This window comes from Falco rusticolus, chromosome 6 (assembly GCF_015220075.1).
Source record: "Falco rusticolus isolate bFalRus1 chromosome 6, bFalRus1.pri, whole genome shotgun sequence".
Classification (NCBI taxonomy): domain Eukaryota; kingdom Metazoa; phylum Chordata; class Aves; order Falconiformes; family Falconidae; genus Falco; species Falco rusticolus.
In genome coordinates, this window is record NC_051192.1 from 44753758 (window position 1) to 44775218 (window position 21461).

The following is a 21461-nucleotide window of genomic DNA, read 5'->3' on the forward strand; positions in this document are numbered from 1 at the left end:
TTAAAATGAAATTTATATAATAAGATGTTCTTTGAGAACATTTTGACTTAAAGTTGAGGCTTCCAGAAATACAGTCTCTAGAAGCTCAGAATTTCAAAATCAGCTGCTGTAGGCTTGACTGCTAACACTCTTGAAAGTGAATGTGCACAGATCATAAATGAGGTTGAATTTAAGTTCTGATAATTTTTTATTCAGAAGATGATTATCTTTTTTTAATTTACTCACCAATATTATTTGTTTTGTTTTAACAGGAAACATTGGATGCTTTGGTAAAGTCTGAACATTTGACAGATGAGATCAAAACTCAGTTAAATGATCTTTGTAGATTTTCCAGAGATTTGAGTACTCATTCTTCAAAAGTTTCAGGGTTGATTAAGGAGTACAACAGGTACACATTCATCTTGTTTATAGTTAATCCATTCGGGGGGTGTGTGTGGGCATGAGCTGTCTTCTAGGGAACCATTAATTATAATTTTAGAATTAGAAACAGAGGGTATGCAACGATTAGAACTGTTATTTTGATTGTGGTGTCAACAGAGGTTGTAAAAAGTTGCAGTTTGGGCTTTTTTCTACGCCACTAAACTCAGCTGAAACTAATGTGTATCCACACCTAACCTATTACAAGTGGAAGCCTTGTAAGAAACTGATGTAACAGCTGTGGCTTTTTGTTTGATGGAGGAACAAGCTATACCAGCTATTTAAGATCTTTTTCTTCATTTTGCCATTCAGTTTACTCTGACTAGCTGGTTCCCTGAAACAGGGGAGCTAGTCATTTGCTTGCTTTCTTGCTTTGTCTTAGGTCACTGTAGGTGATAGGAGTGTGACACCTGCATTTCAGACACAAGAGCGTTGTTTCTTGCAGGGGTTTATAGCTTTTGGCTTTTGTAGGTGGAGAAGAAGGGTGTGACCATTCAGATTGATCCCTTCTAACTTTATAAATTTAACTGAGCCACAGGAGTTAGCACTGTAATTGCTGTCGTTCTGCATCCTGTCCCTAGAAAGGGGCTTGCAGAAACGGTTCATGCTTAGGTGCACTGACTCACGCTCTGGAAACACTTAGACCTGTCATATCCGTGACAGTTACATCCCAATTTACATGCTTCACTTTTAAGGAACTGAAAGCTTCTAATGGATTTCCTGGTGCCTCGGTAAAGTGCTTAAATTTGGTGGGAGGAATTCAGGTTAATCTAACCTTACCACTGCAATTTGAGAGAGCTAAGTAATAGCACTGTCACCTAACCAAGAGTCCTGCCTTCCCTCCCTCGCTCTCTTCTGCTTCCCCGATGTGACAAACCCAGCCTCTGCCTGCAAGCTTCAAAAGGATGTCAGAGCAAAGAGCAGATCTTGCAGCAAAGATTTCGGACAGCTTTCAGGGACTTCCAGCAGTGGCTGGTCAATGCAAAAGTCACCACAGCCAAATGCTTTGATGTGCCTCAAAGTATCAGTGAAGCTTCAGCAAGTCTGCAGAAAATACAGGTAACTATTGCAGTAAAATATTACACTGAGAGAGATCCAGTCGCTTTCATATAAAGCTCAGATTGAAATGTTTGGTTAATTACTATTTGTTGTTAATGTTGTTATTGTCGACACTAAAGGTGACTAACTGCAAGAAAATAAAATCTTATTCTTTTTCTTTTTTAATCCAGTTTGTTTAGTTTAATTGGTTTGTATGTAGTCATTGCCTCTCGTAAGGTGCCTCTGTTTGTTTCTTTTTTAGAATAGGAAAAAAATGTATTTAAAGTAAAATCAAGATGATATCAGAACTGGGATATAGTACCTGGAATTATTTCAAACATATAAATATCTTTCCTCATTATGAAAGTAGAGCCCTTACAGTGCAAGAACACAGTTAAAATTATGCAGTGTAAGCAGGCATTTAAAAAGTGTATTTTTCACTTAAAGCTAAAAGAAGCCCTAACAATTCTGTGGAAAGGAATTAAAAGTTTATTTTAATAAAGCAAGTGGAAGAAATACTCTCATGAATAGAATATTACTATAATTTTAACTGAACATAGCAAAGTAAGAATTATGCAATGAGACTGTTAAACCTCCAGTTAGGTAGTATAATAAAAGAAATTCATATCTGTTTCTCAGAAAATATCATAACCCAAATCACTTCCTCCTCCTTTTGGTAAATTCACTTTTCCTTGCTTAAATGGTTTATTTAAGAGCATAAATAATACTGTATTAATATATAAAATCTTTGACTACCCCAAAATGAGAATGTGTTCAGAGGCAATATAAGGGAAAAAAATCCTAGCAGTTTTTGACATTAAATATGAGTGTTTTATCAAGGTTGTTTTTTTTCCCAACAGTAATAAGATTTTTTTCTTCATCACTGCAGCCCCTTCATAGCACAAGACCTTACTTTGTTCTTCTCCTCCCTGAAAGGTGTTTTAGATAAAATAAACTTTTTTTTTTTTACATGTTTTTTACTTTAGGACTTCGAGAGATGTCTTCATAGCCTGCATAAACTTAAAATTTTATTTTTGTTAAAAGTTAATGTTCTGTCTGTTAGCACATTTGACGTCATTAAATCACAAGGCAAATATCTTTGATTTTAATATAGCCAGAACTTGAACCAAGTATCTCAAAGCTAACAGACCCTTTGCATTCTCTACCAAGATTTCTACTGTAACACAGAATTAGAACCTGACTTAGTAATTTTTGTATCAAGCCTGTTACTTCTGAATATGGATGTCACCTTATGATGATGAATATAAAACTATTTGTGTATCACATAATCATGACAGTAACAGTTTAAAATACTGGTATTTAAGACTGCTAAATTCCTAAATACTCACAAAGTCTTTGAATAATTACAAGTTCTAGGAACATTATCCTAGTATGTTAAAATTTAAAAATCTGACTGTTTCTTTACATTTCTGTATAATTCTTGCATGGGCATTTCCCCATACACTTCTTGCGCACAAGCATTGTGCAAGATTTCCATGAAGAAAAATACTTTCAAACTGGAAGGGTAAGTTAAGGATGTGGAGGGATAAATCACACAGTTCAGGCATTGCTCAGGGTCTGAGCATCAGCCCACACCCCTACACACTCATTGGAAGTCCAGTGTGGCTGTCACCCATGGGCAAGGCTTCAGTCCTGTGTGTGCCTCAGAGTGGGCCCTGGCTCCTGCTGGTATCTGTGTCAGGATGCTGGTTCCCTGAAATGAAGTTTTTACCACTTCTGTACCATGGAGATTTAAAGAAGTGTAATACCCAACTAAATGACCAGTAGTTGTCTCATGAAATGCAGAATTTACAGATAATCCTAGAGTCTTAAAATATGCATTATTTAGACACACGGCACTTCTGGATTGAGTAGATGTTGTCCCTAAATTCCATAAATATGATTGATATTAAAATGGAATGTACCAAAAGATGAATTAGCATGTTAATGAGCAGAAACAATAAACTTTTACCACTGTTGAATTTTCTGGGAGCTTACCATTGACCTTTATGGGGACCCAAAGTTCACCAATTAGCTTCTTTTATTACTGTTTTTAGGAATTCTTATCAGAAAGTGAGAGTGGGCAACAGAAGCTAAACCTGGTAGTGTCCAAAGGAGAACTGCTGTGCTCCGTTTTACCAAAGGAAAAGGCTAAAGTTATCCGGGACAAATCTGCTACTGCTAAAGAAGATTGGAAAAAATTTATCACCACCCTCCACCAGAAGGAATCTGCGTTGGAGGTATTGAACGAGTCACAATGGGGAAAGACTGGATCTAAATTTACTCTTTGCTTTTTGTTTTAAACAGCACAGTTTAGATTTTGTATACAGCTGTGACTGTTCATGAAGTGGCAGGACTAACAAATAGCTGTTTTCAAGAAGTCTTATTCTTCCACTTACATTTTACTTGTGCTTAGTTACATCCTTATGACTGATTCCACTTAAATCAAACTGCAGAAGGGTGTTCAGAGTAACTGAATGTAGCAAAGACAATGCTAAATTGATTAACATGAGTCTCATCAGATGTACTGGACTACTAAAACACATTTTCTTTTTAAAGGACTGTTTTAGCACAGATTTCTGACACTATTGCTGATTGAATAGTCTCAGTGCAGTGGGTAAATTTTGTCTGACATCGTAAACTGGTGAAAAGTAATTTACCTGAGCACCTTTTAAAATAAACCCCAGTGCCTTTCTCTATTCAGAACTCACAATTCAACCAGCAAAGAAGGTGGATATCTTAACAAACATCATCTCTTTTAAGGTCATAGGTTTTAAGGTCAAAAGACCTTAGCTGGAATTCCCTACACAGCATAGGAGAGTTAAAGTTCCTAGGCATTCTTGTTTCAAACCCAGTGCTGCCTAGCCAGCTGAGAAGAAGTTTAAATAGATTTGATGCATCATGTAGGAAAGCCTTTCAAAGAAAATTCTCAGGTAGCAAAGACTTACCTTTCTTCGTCTTAGGGTTGCCATGGAAAGAGGATGTTCTTAGAGGTTAATCTTTTTAAACCAAGCATTTTTCAGTCTCGTAGGCTTAATTTTTCATTCTGATGTTTAATTTCACTGATAAGGCTAATAGCTATAAAGAAAACTAAATCAGCCTGGGGAAAAAAAACCCCATAAAAATAACTAGGGCACAGGAACTATGCTGCTCAGGTTTGTATTCCATATGCGTTATTTCAGATGCTCTTTTTTTTTTTTTCAATCCTGTAGAATAAGCCTACAAGAAAAATAAGCAGGCACTGAAGGAATGCCTATATATGCTTTTATGCACACATTTTTATAACTAAAATTTTACACTAAAAAAATGTAGTTAGAAACGATCCCCAGGATTTGGTATGGCAGCCCATTTAAGGAGGGGTCAGTGTGAATGCCTGCTGTCATATGTTAGGTAACTCGTATCCCAAAGTAGCCTTTCCTCAGGCTACCTTAGTTGTGTGAGACATACATTGACTCAAAGCTCATAAGATCTGTAAACCTTTCAGTCTGGAGGAAATTTGCTTCAGCCTCCCCTCAACTGTGTAGACATGTCCTCTTTTTTGTCTCTTAAAGAGGTGATCTCTGAGACTTTTCTTTCAGTGTCTGTGCAATGGGAAGGAACAGAGCTGGTATAGTTTATTTGAAGATTTGTGTAATATTTGTCTGCAATTGTTTATCCTTTTTGTGGGCTTCCATCTGTGTGTTGTGCATTACAGTTATGTCCAATGCAGTGGGACTGTTGATAGAATTGTTCATGTCTTCCCAGAACTTAAAAATCCAGATGAAGGACTTTGAAGCAACTGCAGAGCCTCTGCAGGAGTGGCTGACCACAACTGAGAAGGCGGTACAAGGGAGCAGCAGTCGGCTCCATGATCTTCCTTCCAAGAGGAGAGAACAGCAAAAGTTGCAGGTAACTTCTTATAAGCCTTTTTTAACACAACCAGACTTTTCTGTCCCATTCTCCTGGTCTCATTGATTCCTTACAAAAGCTTGATCATTCTAGCATCCTGACCTCTAAATAAGATGAGAACTGGTTTCAAGGGTTGCTGTCAGTGATCCTGTTCCATCAGGTTTTACATCTGCACATTTCTTATGACATGCTGCTTCATTGCTGTAGCTGTGTGGTGTGCCTTTCTCAGCAAGCTTGCCATACGTCGCTTCCCTTTTTCATGGGGCCTTCATGCTTCTCTATTTCCTGCTTTCTTGCACCCACTCTTAATATTAACGTGCTTGTGCTTTACAGTCTGTCCTTGAGGAAATAAGCTGCCACGAGCATCAGCTCAACAGGCTAAAAGAGAAAGCTCAGCAGCTGTGGGAAGAGCAAGCTGTCAGCAAAAGCTTTATGCGCAGAGTGTCTCAGTTGTCTTCTCAATATCTTACCCTAAGCAATCTGACAAAGGTAATGCACCCAGTGTATGAGCTTTTAAGCAATTCATTTGATGTACGTGGGTAAAAAGAAAGACTGAAATGTGAAACACTGCAGTTGTCTTGCTTGTCTGCTCTGTGGTATGTCTGAGCTATCTTGTCTTTCACGCTGGTTTTATAGAGTGGGAAGTAAGGACCTGGATAATACCACAAACTGTAAACAGAATGGAATAATGATTTTCAATTGTTTTTTAAATGTATTTTGATTAAAAAGTTTGATTTTGATTATTTCAAGCATTGAAGACATTTTAGTTTTTTAAGTGGCACCTGAAAGAACTATTTTTCAAAAGTTGGGGAAGTTATTTATTTTTTAGAGAATATAGACTACAGAAAAGTTATTACTTCATTGCATCCTATAATGATGATTGATTATTTGGATTGTAAGCATCTTCATCTAAAACTAATAGATTGGTCTTCTAAAAAAAATGCCTCTCAGGCTGCTTTTGAAGGTTCAAGGGGAGGCCAAATTTTAAAGCATCACACTAGGAACTGAGAGTTTAACCCAACTCTGTTTTGCTGAGTGGTGCTTGACACACGTTACCATTTAATAGTTCTACTTACTACCTCTTATCTGTGTGAACAGATAAGAAGGTCTTTGTATTAGGACTGTTTCACAGTCCTATAAGTTCGTGTCATGAAGGAGGCTTGATACTGAATTAGGCTTATAGTGACTACTGTAATGAGAATAATTAAGGATATAGGAAGTGTGTTATGGGATAACAATTCAATTCAGAAAATATGTTTGGGCAATTGCTAGCCTGTTAGTTTCTACTTTTTCTGTGGACGCAAAGATTATAAAGCGTATCTACAGCTCTGTGACTTCCTGAAAATGGTTGTATTACATGGCCATAAAAAATTTTCATGACTGCAGAATGAGAAAGGGAAAAAGTTACCAACATTGATTTATGTGAACTGAACTTTTAAGTGTCAGGATTAGAAGAAGGAGTCCAAGGTAGAGAATACATATGATCCAGCCTGTAAGAGGAATCCTGAAATTCTTTGGATAGCCATGAACGCTTGAGAAGGGTCACTCTCAGTAACTTCCTAAGCCTGTTTCAATGGTTTGACTTTAGTTCTCTGTCACTGTGTGAAATACATTCTGCTTTGTGTTCCTGCTCACATCAGGCCTTCTGGCAATGTAACTTGAGCATTTGTTTTTGATTTGTATGAGTGCTAGTCATTTTTCAAAAGAATGGTTATACCAGTGGGAGTCATTGAGGGAAATGAGTCTGTCTTTTCCAGGTATCAACAAAGCAATGTTGCTGCAGTAGCATAGCTTCACAAGCTTAAATCTGTCTTGTGCACTGACGGCCTTCACAGGTTACCTTCAGTTGCATCACTGAAACGGAGTTTAGGTGTGATACCAGATCTTAAAGGTTTTTTCCAACCAAAATGATTCTATGTTTAAGAAAAAGTGACAGAAAACTCTCATCTACTTTGGATGAGAGGAGACAATCAGATGAAGCTTTACATTTAGAAAACAAAAAAAAGGCATTTCTGAAATTTTCATTTGTATATTCTGTTTGGACAACTCATTTGTATGTGCGTGCATGCAGATTTCATTCCATGCTCAAGTAAGCGTACTTGTAATTCAGTGTACGAAGAGGATTTCTGAGTACAGTGATGAAACTCATTCTAAAGTCTGTAAATCAGCCTGGGGAATAAGCAATCCTTTGAGTAGCGCCTGGTACTAATTGCTGTATGAATTGCAGGAGAAAGTTTCCAGAATGGATAGGGTCGTAGCTGAGCACCAGCAATTCTCACACAGTGTCAAGGACCTCCAGGACTGGGTGGCTGATGCAGTTCACATGCTGGATTCCTACTGTCATCCCACTGCAGACAAGAGTGTTCTGGACAGCCGGATGTTAAAGCTAGAGGTATGGAAACAACAGACTCCAAAACCTGCTGCTCTTAGATCTGTAAGAAGAATGTAAATATAGGATAATTTATGTTAGTTGTTGCATAATAGTGTAACAATTCAGACGCTGATTTGCAATTTACTCAAAAATAAATCTCTTTATAGAGGAAAGAGCTCAATATTAGAAGTTTTCCCTAAGAAGGCTATAGGGAGCTTTATGACATGGAAAACTGCATATATGCAAATTCTTAAAAAAAAATCAAAAGATGTGTGGCTGATGAAGGTTAAATGGAAGAAGTAGGATATTAACTTCTGTTAGTTTAATATATTATTTCCTAGGTCTTACAAGTGATATGGATGATTTGGAACAGCTTTTGCTAAAGTTGTTTGCTTTAAAAATGGTGACTACAGTTAAGAGAATAGCACCTATTTATATCACTGCACAAAAGGTGTTGAAGAGCAGTACTCAGAAAATAGTTTTCATATTATTGAAGTCTTCAGATTTTGAGCTGTGGCCAAATATAGACAAGTCCTCAAAATTATAAGGATACATCAAAAAGCAAGAGATTATACCAAAAGACTAAAATTATGTTTTGCCTTTTGCTTGTTAAGTCTTTCAGGTTCATGCTTTGAGGTTTTTTTGTGACTTCGCGTAGTGTTAGAAGCTGTTAGTTTGCAACTGCACAGCTCCAGGAGCTGAAATCTCTAAGCTGATGTTGCTGATAGTGTACTGAGTTTGTATGTTGGTACCTTTGCATTGCAAATAGATTCTAGAGTTGTAGAACTGTATTTCAGCCATGTAGAAGAGCTTTGTTATTACATCTTGTTTTTTCTATGAATGAGTCCTCCTGTTTTCCATCTAAATGACATTCCCTTTAGAACGTCAGCTTTTCCACACAACAGTAACATCTCTGATGTGCTCTAAGTACCTGCATAGATTCCACAGAAAATTCCCTGTCAACTAAGATATATATTTCTTTTACTGCCCTAAACCAACTCTTTGAAAGTCACTTTTTCCTTGTGAATCCCAGCTAGTGAACCCCACTGTCCCTTTTCTAATTGACTGTACAAGCTGCTAAATTTGATGAACTCATTTTCCAGTAAAGACATTTAGTATATTCTTGCCCAGTTAATGATACAAGTGAAATAATATCTACTTACTTTGTAGGGACTGCTAGCAGTGAAACAAGAAAAAGAAATCCAAATGAAAATGGTTCTGACAAGAGGAGAATCTGTTCTGCAAAATACTTCTCTGGAGGGAGTGCCAGTGATTGAACGGCAGTTGCAAACTCTGAAGGACAGCTGGGCTTCCCTTCTGTCTGCTTGTATCCAGTGCAAGAGGTAAAACGTGAATGAGGTGCAGGGTGAAGCTTAGCAATAAAGCGCTGTCAAAATTTTTGAAAAGTTGATTCCCAGAGTTTCGTTATTAGAAGAGTCGAAGTCATATAAAATGACTGCATGTGCCTAACATTGCAGATCTAGAGGCTGTGACATATTCATTTGAAGTAGAAAAGGGGCAGGAAACCGAGAGATCTAAGCTTTGCTAACACTTATTGTCAATATACTATTAAAAGTGGATTCCATCTTCGTGTCTTGTCATAAATTTTACTTTGAGTTGCACCTGATGCCTTGAATTATTCTCAGAAATGAGAAGATCTTGTCACAGACATTAATGGTTGCTCTGTCAAGTTCCTGTCTGGTTTTCCACTTGCTAGCATTTCACAGAAGGTACTGTAATTACAGTGGCCAATAGTGATGCTCAGAGTGATAGAATAAAGTAATACAGGGGGGAAAAATGCAGCCACCTTTGGAGCATCACTGGTTGCTAATATTTCAATTTAAAACAACAACGGTAATTAAACATTAGAATGCAGCAACTTAGAATGTATGCAAAGGGACAGAAAATTTATGAATAATCTAGATCTTATGCTTTCAGTTGCATTTCATTTACTAAAGCCAGAACCTGTCAGCTAGCTACATAACTTACAGACCTCCATAGTATTCCACATTTAGAAAACTTATTTTCTCTTTATCTGCCAAACAGCGCTCCTAGGTAAAACCTGTAGGGTTTTACCAGCTCTGTCTCAGACTACTCTAGCTTGTGATATATTTTTCTTTTAAATATAGTTTAGAATAACTGTATATGACTATATCTCACTGCTTAAATAGCACGAGAACCTCCACTGTCACAACAAATATGTATTTTTAAATTGCAGTCAACTGGAAGGAGCTCTCTCCAAATGGACAAGTTACCAGGATGATGTTCGTCAGTTTTCCAGCTGGATGGATAAAGTAGAAGCAAGTATGAATGCTTCTCAAAGGCAGTATGCTGAACTGAGGGAAAAAACAGCTGCCCTCAGCAAAGCGAAGGTGTGTTTGCTTTACAACAAGCCAACAGCAAGCCCATATCACCTTAACAACAAAGGCTAAATAAGTGCAAGATTAATACGTGGTCTTGTTGTAATGCTACCCTTTCATAAATGTGTTCTTTTTCTGTTTTGCAGCTACTCAGTGAAGAGGTGTTGAGTCACAGTAGCCTGTTGGAGACTATTGAAGTGAAAGGAAGTGGGATGGCTGAGCATTATGTTACTCAGCTTGAACTCCAGGACCTTCAGGAGCGGTATAAGTTCCTCAAAGACAGAACGAGGGTACGGTTTTCCTTGATAGCACTCCCTCTACAACATTTGTTGGCAACAACAAAAAAGAGAAAGTCTTTTCACTGACTGTTTATTTTTCTGTTAAATAAGGAGTAAAAGTTTGGGGACGGTTGTAACTTAATGCAACAGAAAGTTATTAGGGTGATTTATCAGTCTATCTTCCCATACCACTGAGCTTCAGCTTTTTTCAGAAAGGTTCTAAAAATCTGAATCTGAAAAAACTGTCAGGTGAATAGGTGAGGAATTCCATGTCAAAAGTCTCATTGACTTCAGTGCAGATATGATATTACCCATTATGACTGAAAAGCTGGGAGTATTTATGAATTTGTGATTAACATAAACGTATGTATTGCAGTAAGTGCAACCAATTAGGCAGCACAACCACAAATGGTTGACAACTACAGAAGCTTGTTATTGAACACAAAACTTATTAGCAAGTCAACTGACTCTACTGTCGAAAGACCCAGCGTGATAAGTACTGCATCTACTGGTAAGTGTTAGTATTGTAGATCTGGAAAAGATCAGGGCATAGACAGATAAAGATCAGGATGGGGCTTAATTAAGATACAAGGTAAAGAAGAAACAATAAAATACCTGGTGATACATTTAAAGCTAAATTATTATCTCCAGTTAACCCAAATTCTTCTATGGTAATTAAATAACACCTAGTGTATGCTCAGACAGGCAACTTCATGACAGCAGTGTACTGAATTTTGTTGTCTCAGTGATGTCTTTATCCTGTGGAAAGGGCCGAAATTCAGTTTTTCAAACATAAGTGATTCACCATTTTGTGGTACTGTCTTCCATAACTGCAAAGAATACAATGCACAGTCTTTCTTTGGACCTTCTGTGAATAAACTCACTCCGGTTTGCCAGATAGATGAGTAAGTCCTGGGAAGTGCTAGTAAATACCAAGTATTCTTGTTAGCATGGGGATCCTCTACCTTTTTCTCTTTCACAAAGATATACAGACTGCCTGTATTTGGTCAGCTTGAGCAACAGCATGGGAGCAATGAGAAATGGATAGTAGTTACCAGAGGCAAGAATTGTGTACCTCTTTCCCCATGTAGCAAGAAACATCCCTTCTTTTTCTTCCCACCTAATACCCTAGATGACTTTGGTCTTTCCCAATCCCAGCTGTGGTGATGATGTTAAGTGTCAACAGTGCATTCAATCCTTAGAAAGAAATTTAAAGTTCAAAGCCAATAGCTGGGAAGTAAGGAATGGGCAAATCCTTTAATAATCCTTTGGCCAGATGAGAAACCTGACAAGCTTCCCCAAGGGTTTGTAGTCCAAGCCTGAGCAGACCAAGCCCTGTAATTCCCTGCAGCCACTGTGAAGAGGCAAGAGAACTGTCTCTCTTTCCCTCTTCCCACTACTGGGTGTGGGCAGGCCTTGTAAAAGATGGATAACACTCCCCTTTTCTTCCTTCCTCCCGCTACACAGACCTGTTAGAAATAGGTAAAGGCGACAGTGCGTTCATGGCTACTGTTTATGGAAGTGTTTTTCTTTTTACGTAGCCTGCTGCTGTGGGATGTAGTCTGCCTTGCCTCCATCCGAACTCAATTCCCTGTTCCCATCATTTCTTAGAGGATGTAAATTACTTGTATTATACTTTTCTTGTGCTTAGAAAGACTAGTTTTACACTAACAGATGATGCCTTTCCTGCTGTATTCCAGATATGGTAATATTTTATTGCTGGGCTGTGAAAGTACTGTAACTTGCTCGCCCACGTACGAAGCAGACTTGCAGTCAGTTTCTCACTGTGCTCTGGAGGAACTGCCTGTAGAGGGCTGGGGCACTCTTCAGATGTGAAGGATACTAGGTAGTCTCAATAGAAGATTAAGATTTTGCCATTGGCAAAAAAAAAAAAATCATGCAAAGAAAAAATAAGCCATTTCTAAGCTCATACTCTTATTAATTACTTTAGGAAAGTTAATTTAAATTGGTATTAAAATTAAGAAGGTCTTTTGTTATTAGACACTAAGGTGTGACTTAAAAGTGATTCCAGATCAAAACTTCATATCCCAGAAGTCACAAACTTACATGAAGAATCTTTTATGAAGAATCTTTTAGGATATGTATCTGTATCCTCACATTTGCTCTCTTTTCCTGTAATTGGTTAAATCATCCTGAGAATCCAAGTACCGTTGAATTCTAGGAAAGCTCAGCATCAGATACAAAATCTTCCCCATGATGAAAGTCTAGGTTTTTCATTTTCTTGGTTTGATAATACAGTAAGATGTATATACATATATGTAAATATTTTAACAAGCAGGAGGCAGTAACAAAAGCTGAAGGACTGCTTAACTTACATCAAGAGTACCAAAGAAATCTGAAGGCTTTTGAAGCGTGGCTGGAGAAGGAACAGGAACAACTTGATTGTTTATCACATCTTGATGGTGATGCCCAGAAACAGGAGGCAACACTCCGAGACTTACAGGTACATAATGTGTGACATCCTAAGTAAAAAAAAAATTAAATAATAATAAAAAAATAATCCTACTTTTGAAATAACAGAATAATATTAATTACCAGACATCTCTTTTTTTCATCTCAAGAACAGCTTGGAATCACATTATATGTAAGTACTTTGCCACTCAGAAGTAGTTCCAGTAGTGTCAGTGGAAATTATTGTCACTTATTTGCAGAAAAAGGTGTCAGGACTTGAACAAAATCTCCAGGCATACTAATACTTTCTTGCAAGTATTGAATTTGTTCTGGATGTTTACCTGTCTCTTCCTTTCCCTATGTTTCATAGAATATCAAAAGTATTGTTTTCATTGGGTTTTCATCTTTTATTGCTTACAGTGCAGATGCATCTGCTTTCAGGCAGTTCCAGTCATGTAAATTAGCTCCCATGGGAAGGTTGAACCTCTAGTACTTCAGTAATTTCTAAGTTATGATCTTAAGCTGACTTAGAATACTCTCATAATTGTTGTTGAATTAGCAAAAGGTCTGTATTTGAGTTATGAAATATTTATTACTGTATTCAGGATATTGAGAAGGTCTTTGTATGATCAGGGACTCTGCATATATGTCTTGTTATTACAGGTTACTTTACAAAATCTGAATCCATTTTGAAAATCTGAATATATACTCAAATATAAACTAAGACGACACACCGTGGTATTTTGTTAAGGTAATTTCCTGGTTATGTGTCAACCATAGATAACTAAAGGGAATATCTAGATAATGTGAGGTAACTGCTTTTGTCTTAAGTAGAATCAGGGCTTTGTTTGCCACGTGTGAAAGCAAGCTGTTAATGTAGGGTATGTATCCTTAACTGCCTTCACAGGAGCTGCAGGTGCACTGTGCAGAAGGACAAGCATTATTGAATGCTGCTGTCCATGCCAGAGAGGAGGTGATTCCCTGGGGTATTCCCCAAGTAGAAGACCGAGCCCTGGAATCATTACGGCAGGATTGGCAAGGTTATCAGCACAGGCTTTCTGAAGCAAGAAGCCAATTAAATGCCACTGTGAGCAGACTGAGGTTGATGGAGAAAAAATTTCAGAAGGTTAATGACTGGCTAACAGATCTGGAGGAGAAAGTTGCTATCAGGACTGGGAGGCAGTCTGGTAGAGCAACAAAGGAGATGCAGCTTCAACAAATGAAGGTAAAGAATGTAGTTAAGGCATTCCTTAAACAAAATATCATGTGAGGTTTCCACATCAGTTCCTGGTTGCACTGTGAAAATGACAGGAACTTATTGCAATTTATTGAGTTACGGATCCAAGAAAGTTTCATGTCTTCTGGGTCCAGGTTCCTCCCATTTAGTGGGTAGAGGTGTGGCTCTACCAATATTGAATTCTCATGGGGAAATGTGGAGTTCATATGCTCTGTGGTATGTGAAGGCATAACCGAGGACAGAGGCTGGTCCTGGAAAGTGTTAATGTGGTAACAAGAGTAAAATGTGCCCGACTGTACAGTGAAGTCTCTGCTGTGTTGATGTAATGATTTCCTTTAGTCACTGCAAGGAGAAGACATAGTTCTGAATAAGCACATAAACACAGGAAGCGGATTTGAAGAGATTCAAGGTTATGCTGTATAGTCACCTTTAAAACTTTGGGCAAATTCTATGGGAAGTCCAGGTTGCACATCTATTCTTATCTGGGGGGCAAGTATTGAATCTATTGTAACGAAATGCAGTCCATATGGTATGATAAAACTTTTAGCATATTCATGACATTAAAATTCATCAGATTCTGTTTTGTTTTCCTATTGTAAATCCTTGTTTACAACCATGTATTTCTTTTTATTTTCAATGATTTCCTGACTTAGTTACGAATTCCTGTTGTGTTTAAGATGTTTGAATCAGTCATATAAGCTAGATAATGTCTTTGTCATAGAAGTGGCATGAAGAAATTACAGTCTACAAAGATGATGTGGAGGAAGTTGGGGTATTGGCTCAGCAAATACTAGAGGGAAGTCTCACTGCAAGTAGAATGGGAAGCCAGGCTACGCAACTTACATCTCGCTACCAAACTCTTCTTCTTCATGTCTTGGTAAGTAATGAAAATTAATTAATTGTGCCACCATAAATTGTCATTTAAGAAGTAAATATAAACAGAGTTTCTTAATTAGACTTCATCGGAGTTTATTCATTATTGTAGACTCAATACAAGTCACATATATATTTCATATATATATATACACGCATATATGTAGATTTCATTGGACTAAATGTATTAGAGAGCCATAATTGGGATAATGCCTTTCCAAAAATATACATTAATTGTCAGATGATGTTACTACCTTTTTTGCAGTTGCAGGAGAGAAATTCAGAATTCAGTATGTTTGAATGCTAAATGACTTCTAGATAAATGTTTTCATGTTACTACTGAAACACAGAGTTACAGGGGAAATTTGAGTCGATAAGGTACAATCTTCAGGTTATTTTAAGTAGTAAGTGTGTCATAGTACCATAATCACCAGTCACAATTCAATTTTCAAAATACAAGTACCTTTTCAGTATTTAGTATTAATTCAGTTTTAACACTAGTGATTGCTGTATGTATGCTCTGACAAGACCCCAGTGAGAACTTTCCACTAGATATGACAGTACTCAAAACCTATGTGTTTAATCTTAGTATATCAGGTTTTATTAATAAATAGCAATTTAATGTAGTCTTTAGAGAATAGCAAAGTTAAACATCTGGGTGGTTCTTGTTTTCTTCCCCTACCCTCCATATTTGTTTGAAGGAGCAAATAAAGTTTCTGGAAGAAGAAATACGCTGTATGGAGGAGTCTGAACTGGCTTTCAGTGCTTACACAAATTGGTACAGAGCTACTAACAAAAACTTCAGAAATGTGATCACCAAGTTTGATGTGGTTGATAAAACAGCAATGGAGAAAAAAATGCAGAAACTAGAGGTACAGCTTTCTTGTGTTTCTTTTCACCACAGAGAGGCTATATTTTAACATGCATCTTAACAGCTGCTCCAAATTCTGACTTTGCCTTGCCCAGAGAAGCTAATAGGATAAAGGCCACCCAGTATAAAACTTTCTGTTCTAATGTGGTATACACATTAGATCACAATTTTGTTGTTGAAGTTAAATAATACAGTCCTATCTTTATGTAAGACATGTTTGTATGCGTTTTGTTTTAGTTTAAAACTTCAAATAAATTCCCCTCGCAAGGCATCCTGTCATGTGTATTTTATACCAGTATACACTGTGGCAAGAAGTGCTTCCTATTTCTTCTCATTTAAATAAATCTGTAGTAAATCTCACATTTCATCTCAGAGTTGTAGATGAGTTTTTCTTATGTTCTGCAGCTTAAATATATTACACTAAAGGAAAACTTTGATCTGTTCCAAAATCTGGAGTATGAATCCTCTCCTGATAGCCCTCATTTTCTCTGTTTATCTTCACAAGCCCAGTGCAGAAGTATTTGCTTTTTCTGCTTCCTTCTAGTTTACCACACTTTAACTCCAGGCAATTTTGTAATGCAGTCTATTCAATTTCCCTAGCAATTCCTTCTGTATCCTTAGCAAAATTAAAAAAAAAATAAATAAAAAATAATCATTAGCCTTTCACTGGCAGTAGAACTACATTGAATAGATAAAAAAAGGGAAGTGCTTGCATATATTTTTCTGTTAACCAACACCTCTTTCACAGCTGCTATTGAGTGATATGGACATAGGGCACAGTTTACTGAAATCCGCCCGCGAGAAGGGGGAGCGAGCTGTGAAGTACATGGAAGAAAATGAAGTTGACCAGCTAAGAAAAGAAATTGGAGATCATGTGGAACAGCTTGAAGAACTGGCTGGCTCTATCAGGAAAGAGCACATGACTTCAGAGAAGTGCCTTCAGCTGGCAAAGGAGTTCTCAGACAAGTACAAGGCACAGACTCAGTGGGTCATGGAGTACCAAGCCATGTTACGCTCTCCTGTGGAGCCAAAGAGTGAACTTTATGAGAAGAAGGCCCAGTTGTCCAAATACAAGGTAAAAAGCGTTTATCATTGTACTGTCAAATCGATTTTGACCTGGTGACTTGCAATACATCCTCTGATACAAATGCCCATTCAAGTTTCTTCAACAGATGTATGAGATGTCTGATCTGGATGTCCAAATCAGCATCAAAGTGAAAACATACATGACACCTGCATCTACAAAATAGAGTGAGCACCTGCATTTCAAGTGCTGATGTCCTAATAAGGCTCCCATACCATAAAATTTCCTGTTAATGGACAATTCTTTTGTGGGTACACATATGCATAATTTCATTGATATCAACAGAGTTGACAGCTGTTTTAAGCAAGGATAGAAATCAGTTGGTCTTTCTTCACTGCAGACATTGCTTCTGTTTGCCTTGGCTTAATAAGCTTTCTGGTTAAAGCTGGATGTCCCAGCTCAACCAGCATCTAAGGCAGTCAGCTGCTATAGCCTCCTCTGTTTTTAGTTAGGATTTAAATTAAGGTTTGTTTTTGGTTTTTTTCCAGTCATAAAAATGAGTAGAAAAAATTGACCGCAAACCCCATTGCTTCTTCTAATGAGGTTTTTGTAAAATATTCCAGGATTACAGATGTTTCATAAATTGTGTACTGGGCCTGGCTGGGATTGAGCTAACTCTCCCCATAGTAGCCCATACAGTGCTGTGCTTTACATTTGTGGCTGAAGAGTGTTGCTAACAAACCAGTGTTTTGGCTATTGCTGAGCAGTACCTGCACAGCATCAAGGCTTTCTCTCTGAAACTGCCCACTGCCCCTCGCCAGCTTCGATACTGAGAGTCATATGTTATAGCTACGTGTTTGCTTTCTACACATTTGGGGAGCTGGTACCTCACTGTCATTTGATGGATGGTGGGCATATGCCACGCTGACAGAACCAGTGGCACAATGACATGAGATCAGACTGCCTGCATTTGAGAGTACAGTTTTACATGCTCGTCTGCATACTGTCTCATTAAGGGGATGGCTTTGGTGGTACTTTCCCACCTATTTGCAGAATTTGTTCCTCTGAACAAGTTTTATCCCTAACACTTGCCTCTTCACAGATATTAACTCCCTTTCCTTCACCAACTCCAGATTATTAGCCGTGCTACTAGCCACTCACAAAAGGAGCAATCGCTTTTAGATGCCTGCAAAGCTGTTACCTCAAGGCATGGCTGAGAAACAGTCTTGTACTGGCAGCAAAGCTATTCTCATCTGGAAAACATGATACATGCTATGATAGAAGGCCGTGCATCAGGTCAAAGGAACGTTAGTGAAATAGATCTTCAGTGTTCAATAGTTATATTTTAATTATTGCTTGCATTGTAGTCTATACAGCAGACTGTTCTGTCCCATGAGCCTTCAATAAAATCAGTGATTGAAAAGGGAGAAGCACTTTTTGATCTGGTGAATGATGTGAGTCTAAAGAACAATGTTCAAGACCTTCAGAGCAGTTACCAGGAACTCTGCAGCACAACAAAGGTAAACAGTCAGGAAGAGAACTCTAGGTTCTTTCAATTTACTATATTTTTTACCCTCTTTAAGAAGTTGACTGTTTTCTTGCTTCATGTTGTCATGTCACAGCCTGTGCACAGAGCCAGTTAAATTTAATTACTTTTTGGTTGTGGGGTGGTTTGTTGGTTTTTGTTTATGGGTTTGTTGTTGGGTTTTTTGTTTTGTTTTGTTGGGTTGTTTTTTTTTTGGGGGGGGGGGGGTGGCAGATTCTGGATTATGGAAAGAACTTCTACCTACATAAATCTAACAAGAGTAGCTGAAATAAATTTTGAGTGTGACAGATGAAGTCCTTGTAGAATTAAGGGGAAATATATCAGTGACTAGTTTGTACTATTGCTACTATTTCTAATTACTTTGAATAGATTTTTAAATACTTTATTTCTTGAAGGGACAGATGGGTACCCTTATGTTATACCATTTTGTCTCTTGTTTCTGCTAGATCTCACACAAACCCTGTTTAATCTAGTTTAGTGTTGAATGGAAGTCATTGGAGAAAATGAACTGCAAGATGGATATAATTTAATTCAGCAAGGATGTTATTAATTAACATTGATTTGTTAGTCCATATGTATGTAGTACTTTGAATGATCTAATACTTCTAAGTACACTCTAAAGTATGATTATACCTAAAGCTCTTAATAGCTTACACTCCTAACAAGGATAAGCTCTGCAAACCATGTTAGTACTTATGTTTGACCAAAGTACATTTATTGCCAATCCGTCCACCAATAGCAGATGATTTTATTTTTTTCACAGTTGGTTTTTAGTTTACAGACATTCCTCTGGTCTATACCACAAAACTGGTGTCTGTTGCATTTAGATGTAATGTTGATGACTTAAATGTAGAGAAACTTATGAAAAATCTTAAAAAGAATAAATAGATTTTAACTCAATGTGCACATCCTTTATTTGCCTACCACAATCACAGGCAATATGTATGTGCAAAGGCTGTAAGCAGCAGGCACCCAACCATAACATCTGGTAGGTCATGTGCAGTCTCTCAGAGAGATAGTAACTGTTTCTAAGTGAATGTAGTTTCAAATTGGTAAGTGTTCCTTGAGGTAAGGAGGTCCTCAGTGTTCCCTCTGTCTTCAAAGTAATCCCTTTGACAATGTCCTCCTTAACAGTGTAATCATGTGAGAGCCTCTCACAGGAATATAAATTTAGAAGATATGCTTACTCATGTTTTCAAGCTCTTGGTGTTATTTTTGTTTAAGGTCTTTTTGTATTCTTATGATTACCTGAATATTTAATTTTTATTTTTGTGGACCTGCAGGCATACGTTGAAACCTTAGAGGTGAGAGTGAAAGAACATGAGGATTACAATAGTGATTTGCAAGAAGGGGAGAAATGGTTGTTACATATGTCCAGCAGGCTGGTCAGCCCTGACCTTATGGAGAGTAACAGTCTTGAAATAATCACTCAGCAACTAGCTAACCACAAGGTGGGTTTCTGTTGAGTAAACTTCCTTTGTCTGGTAAACCAGAATTTTTCTTCTTTGCTTTTCTGTCTCCACTCCAGAGCTTTAGTTATTTTTCATTCACCTGTTTTATTCCTCTTACTGCTGTGTAAATAAGCATCAGTGTCATTAATGCAGTTAATAAATCTACCTTGTTGTTAGCACTATTTCTTGGATGAGACTGCATCTGCTGCACAAGAGCTTTGTTGTACGCTGTCAGATTTTTGCTGAGATGTGCCAGGACATAAACCACAAAAAGCAGATTAGGCTTATTTTACTTCTATGGCATTTTTTGCTCTGGTACTTCTAAGAATAAAAAATATTTTATAATTTCAAATACTTGTTTCCCCTCTATTAGGTTTTAACATTTCCTCCATTGCTTTTATTCAAGGTATTGTTATGGTTGCTATTAATGGTAATCATTCACTACATCAATAGCTGATGGTTTCTAGAAGATAAACGAAAGAAAAATTCAACCCTCCCCACCGGTCACTGAAACTGAGATTCCAAGGGCAAATGTTGAACTCTTAACTCATTGTGACTAGTGTGTTATTCTTTAAGTAACCACCTTGGATAAAAACTGGGCTCCATCAAAGTCAATGGAAAGAACTGTCTGCAGTGAAAGAGCTAATGGAAAAAGATATACAACATCAGATTTAGTCATTACTAGACACAAAAGAAGTTGTTGGAGCCCTGGAGAGTGCAACAAAGGAAGATTAAGGGTAGTTTTGGGGCATGAGCATATAATGTTTACACATTATGACAGTGCTACTGATGTTTCTGTGGGATATCTATGTACAGACTTTTGACAGTGATTTTACAATGAACATAAACTCTGATAGCTCGACTGTAAGAATAATAACAATACACATTGTCTGAAAACTTTTTTCTAAATCCGAAGACAAAGAGTGTTTAAGGGAGGGGAAAAAACCCCCTCAATAAAAAAAACAAAAAAATGCCAGCTCATTTAAAAAGCTGTAATGCAGAACATGTTTTAAGTTCAAAATATTTCTGCAAAAATATTTTATCTGTTTCTTAGGCTGTTATGGAAGAAATTGCAGGATTTGAAGACCGTTTGAACAACCTTCAGAGTAAAGGAGATTACTTGATCAATCAATGCACAGAACATCTTCAAGCAAAATTTAAGCAAAACATACAAAGCCATCTTCAGGGGACAAAGGACAGCTATTCTGCCATATGTAGCACAGCCCAAAGAGTAAGGCTTGTTTCAAAAATGTTTTTATGCCATGTAGGAATAACACGCATTATTATTTCTGGAAGTACTGGTTTCTTTTAATGGTGTAAACCTCTTTCTACTTAAATTGTTTCTATTTAAATTGAGCCTACAGGTTACTACAGGTCACTTCATCATTACTGTGCTGGAGTTCCAATTCCTTGTGATCTGAATGTTACAATGTTGTTTGCAGCCAGTAAAACTAGCTGCCTATCAGTTTTTACCTTAATCTCTACGCTCTCACTGCCTTCACGTTACAGTAGCTTCCAAGCACCTGCAGCAAAGAAATGAAACTATTCCTACTTCAAATACTAGGGAGCAAATTGCACTCTTAGTGTCAGTAGTTTACATACATACATAATGGGTCTTAACTATGCGCTAGGAAATGCTTGCTCTCTTAGTAAAACCAGAATATACAGTTAAGAAGGGCTAGCTGGGTCATTCTG

General features: G+C 37.4%; 1 protein-coding gene across 14 annotated transcripts in view; it reads left to right on the forward strand.

The window, feature by feature from the left end:
* The window catches only part of SYNE1 (spectrin repeat containing nuclear envelope protein 1), a 317571-nt gene that overhangs the window by 156937 nt on the left and 139173 nt on the right, over window positions 1-21461 (forward strand). For all 14 annotated transcript variants that reach the window (XM_037391919.1, XM_037391908.1, XM_037391920.1 and 11 more), the window contains 17 exons: window positions 252-388; window positions 1299-1476; window positions 3513-3695; window positions 5200-5343; window positions 5677-5832; window positions 7571-7735; window positions 8885-9057; window positions 9933-10086; window positions 10221-10364; window positions 12652-12816; window positions 13672-13989; window positions 14723-14878; window positions 15576-15746; window positions 16494-16820; window positions 18137-18289; window positions 19599-19766; window positions 20821-20997. In XM_037391919.1, coding sequence (XP_037247816.1) covers window positions 252-388; window positions 1299-1476; window positions 3513-3695; window positions 5200-5343; window positions 5677-5832; window positions 7571-7735; window positions 8885-9057; window positions 9933-10086; window positions 10221-10364; window positions 12652-12816; window positions 13672-13989; window positions 14723-14878; window positions 15576-15746; window positions 16494-16820; window positions 18137-18289; window positions 19599-19766; window positions 20821-20997 — 3069 coding nt within the window. The remainder of the gene's footprint in view (window positions 1-251; window positions 389-1298; window positions 1477-3512; window positions 3696-5199; window positions 5344-5676; window positions 5833-7570; window positions 7736-8884; window positions 9058-9932; window positions 10087-10220; window positions 10365-12651; window positions 12817-13671; window positions 13990-14722; window positions 14879-15575; window positions 15747-16493; window positions 16821-18136; window positions 18290-19598; window positions 19767-20820; window positions 20998-21461) is intronic.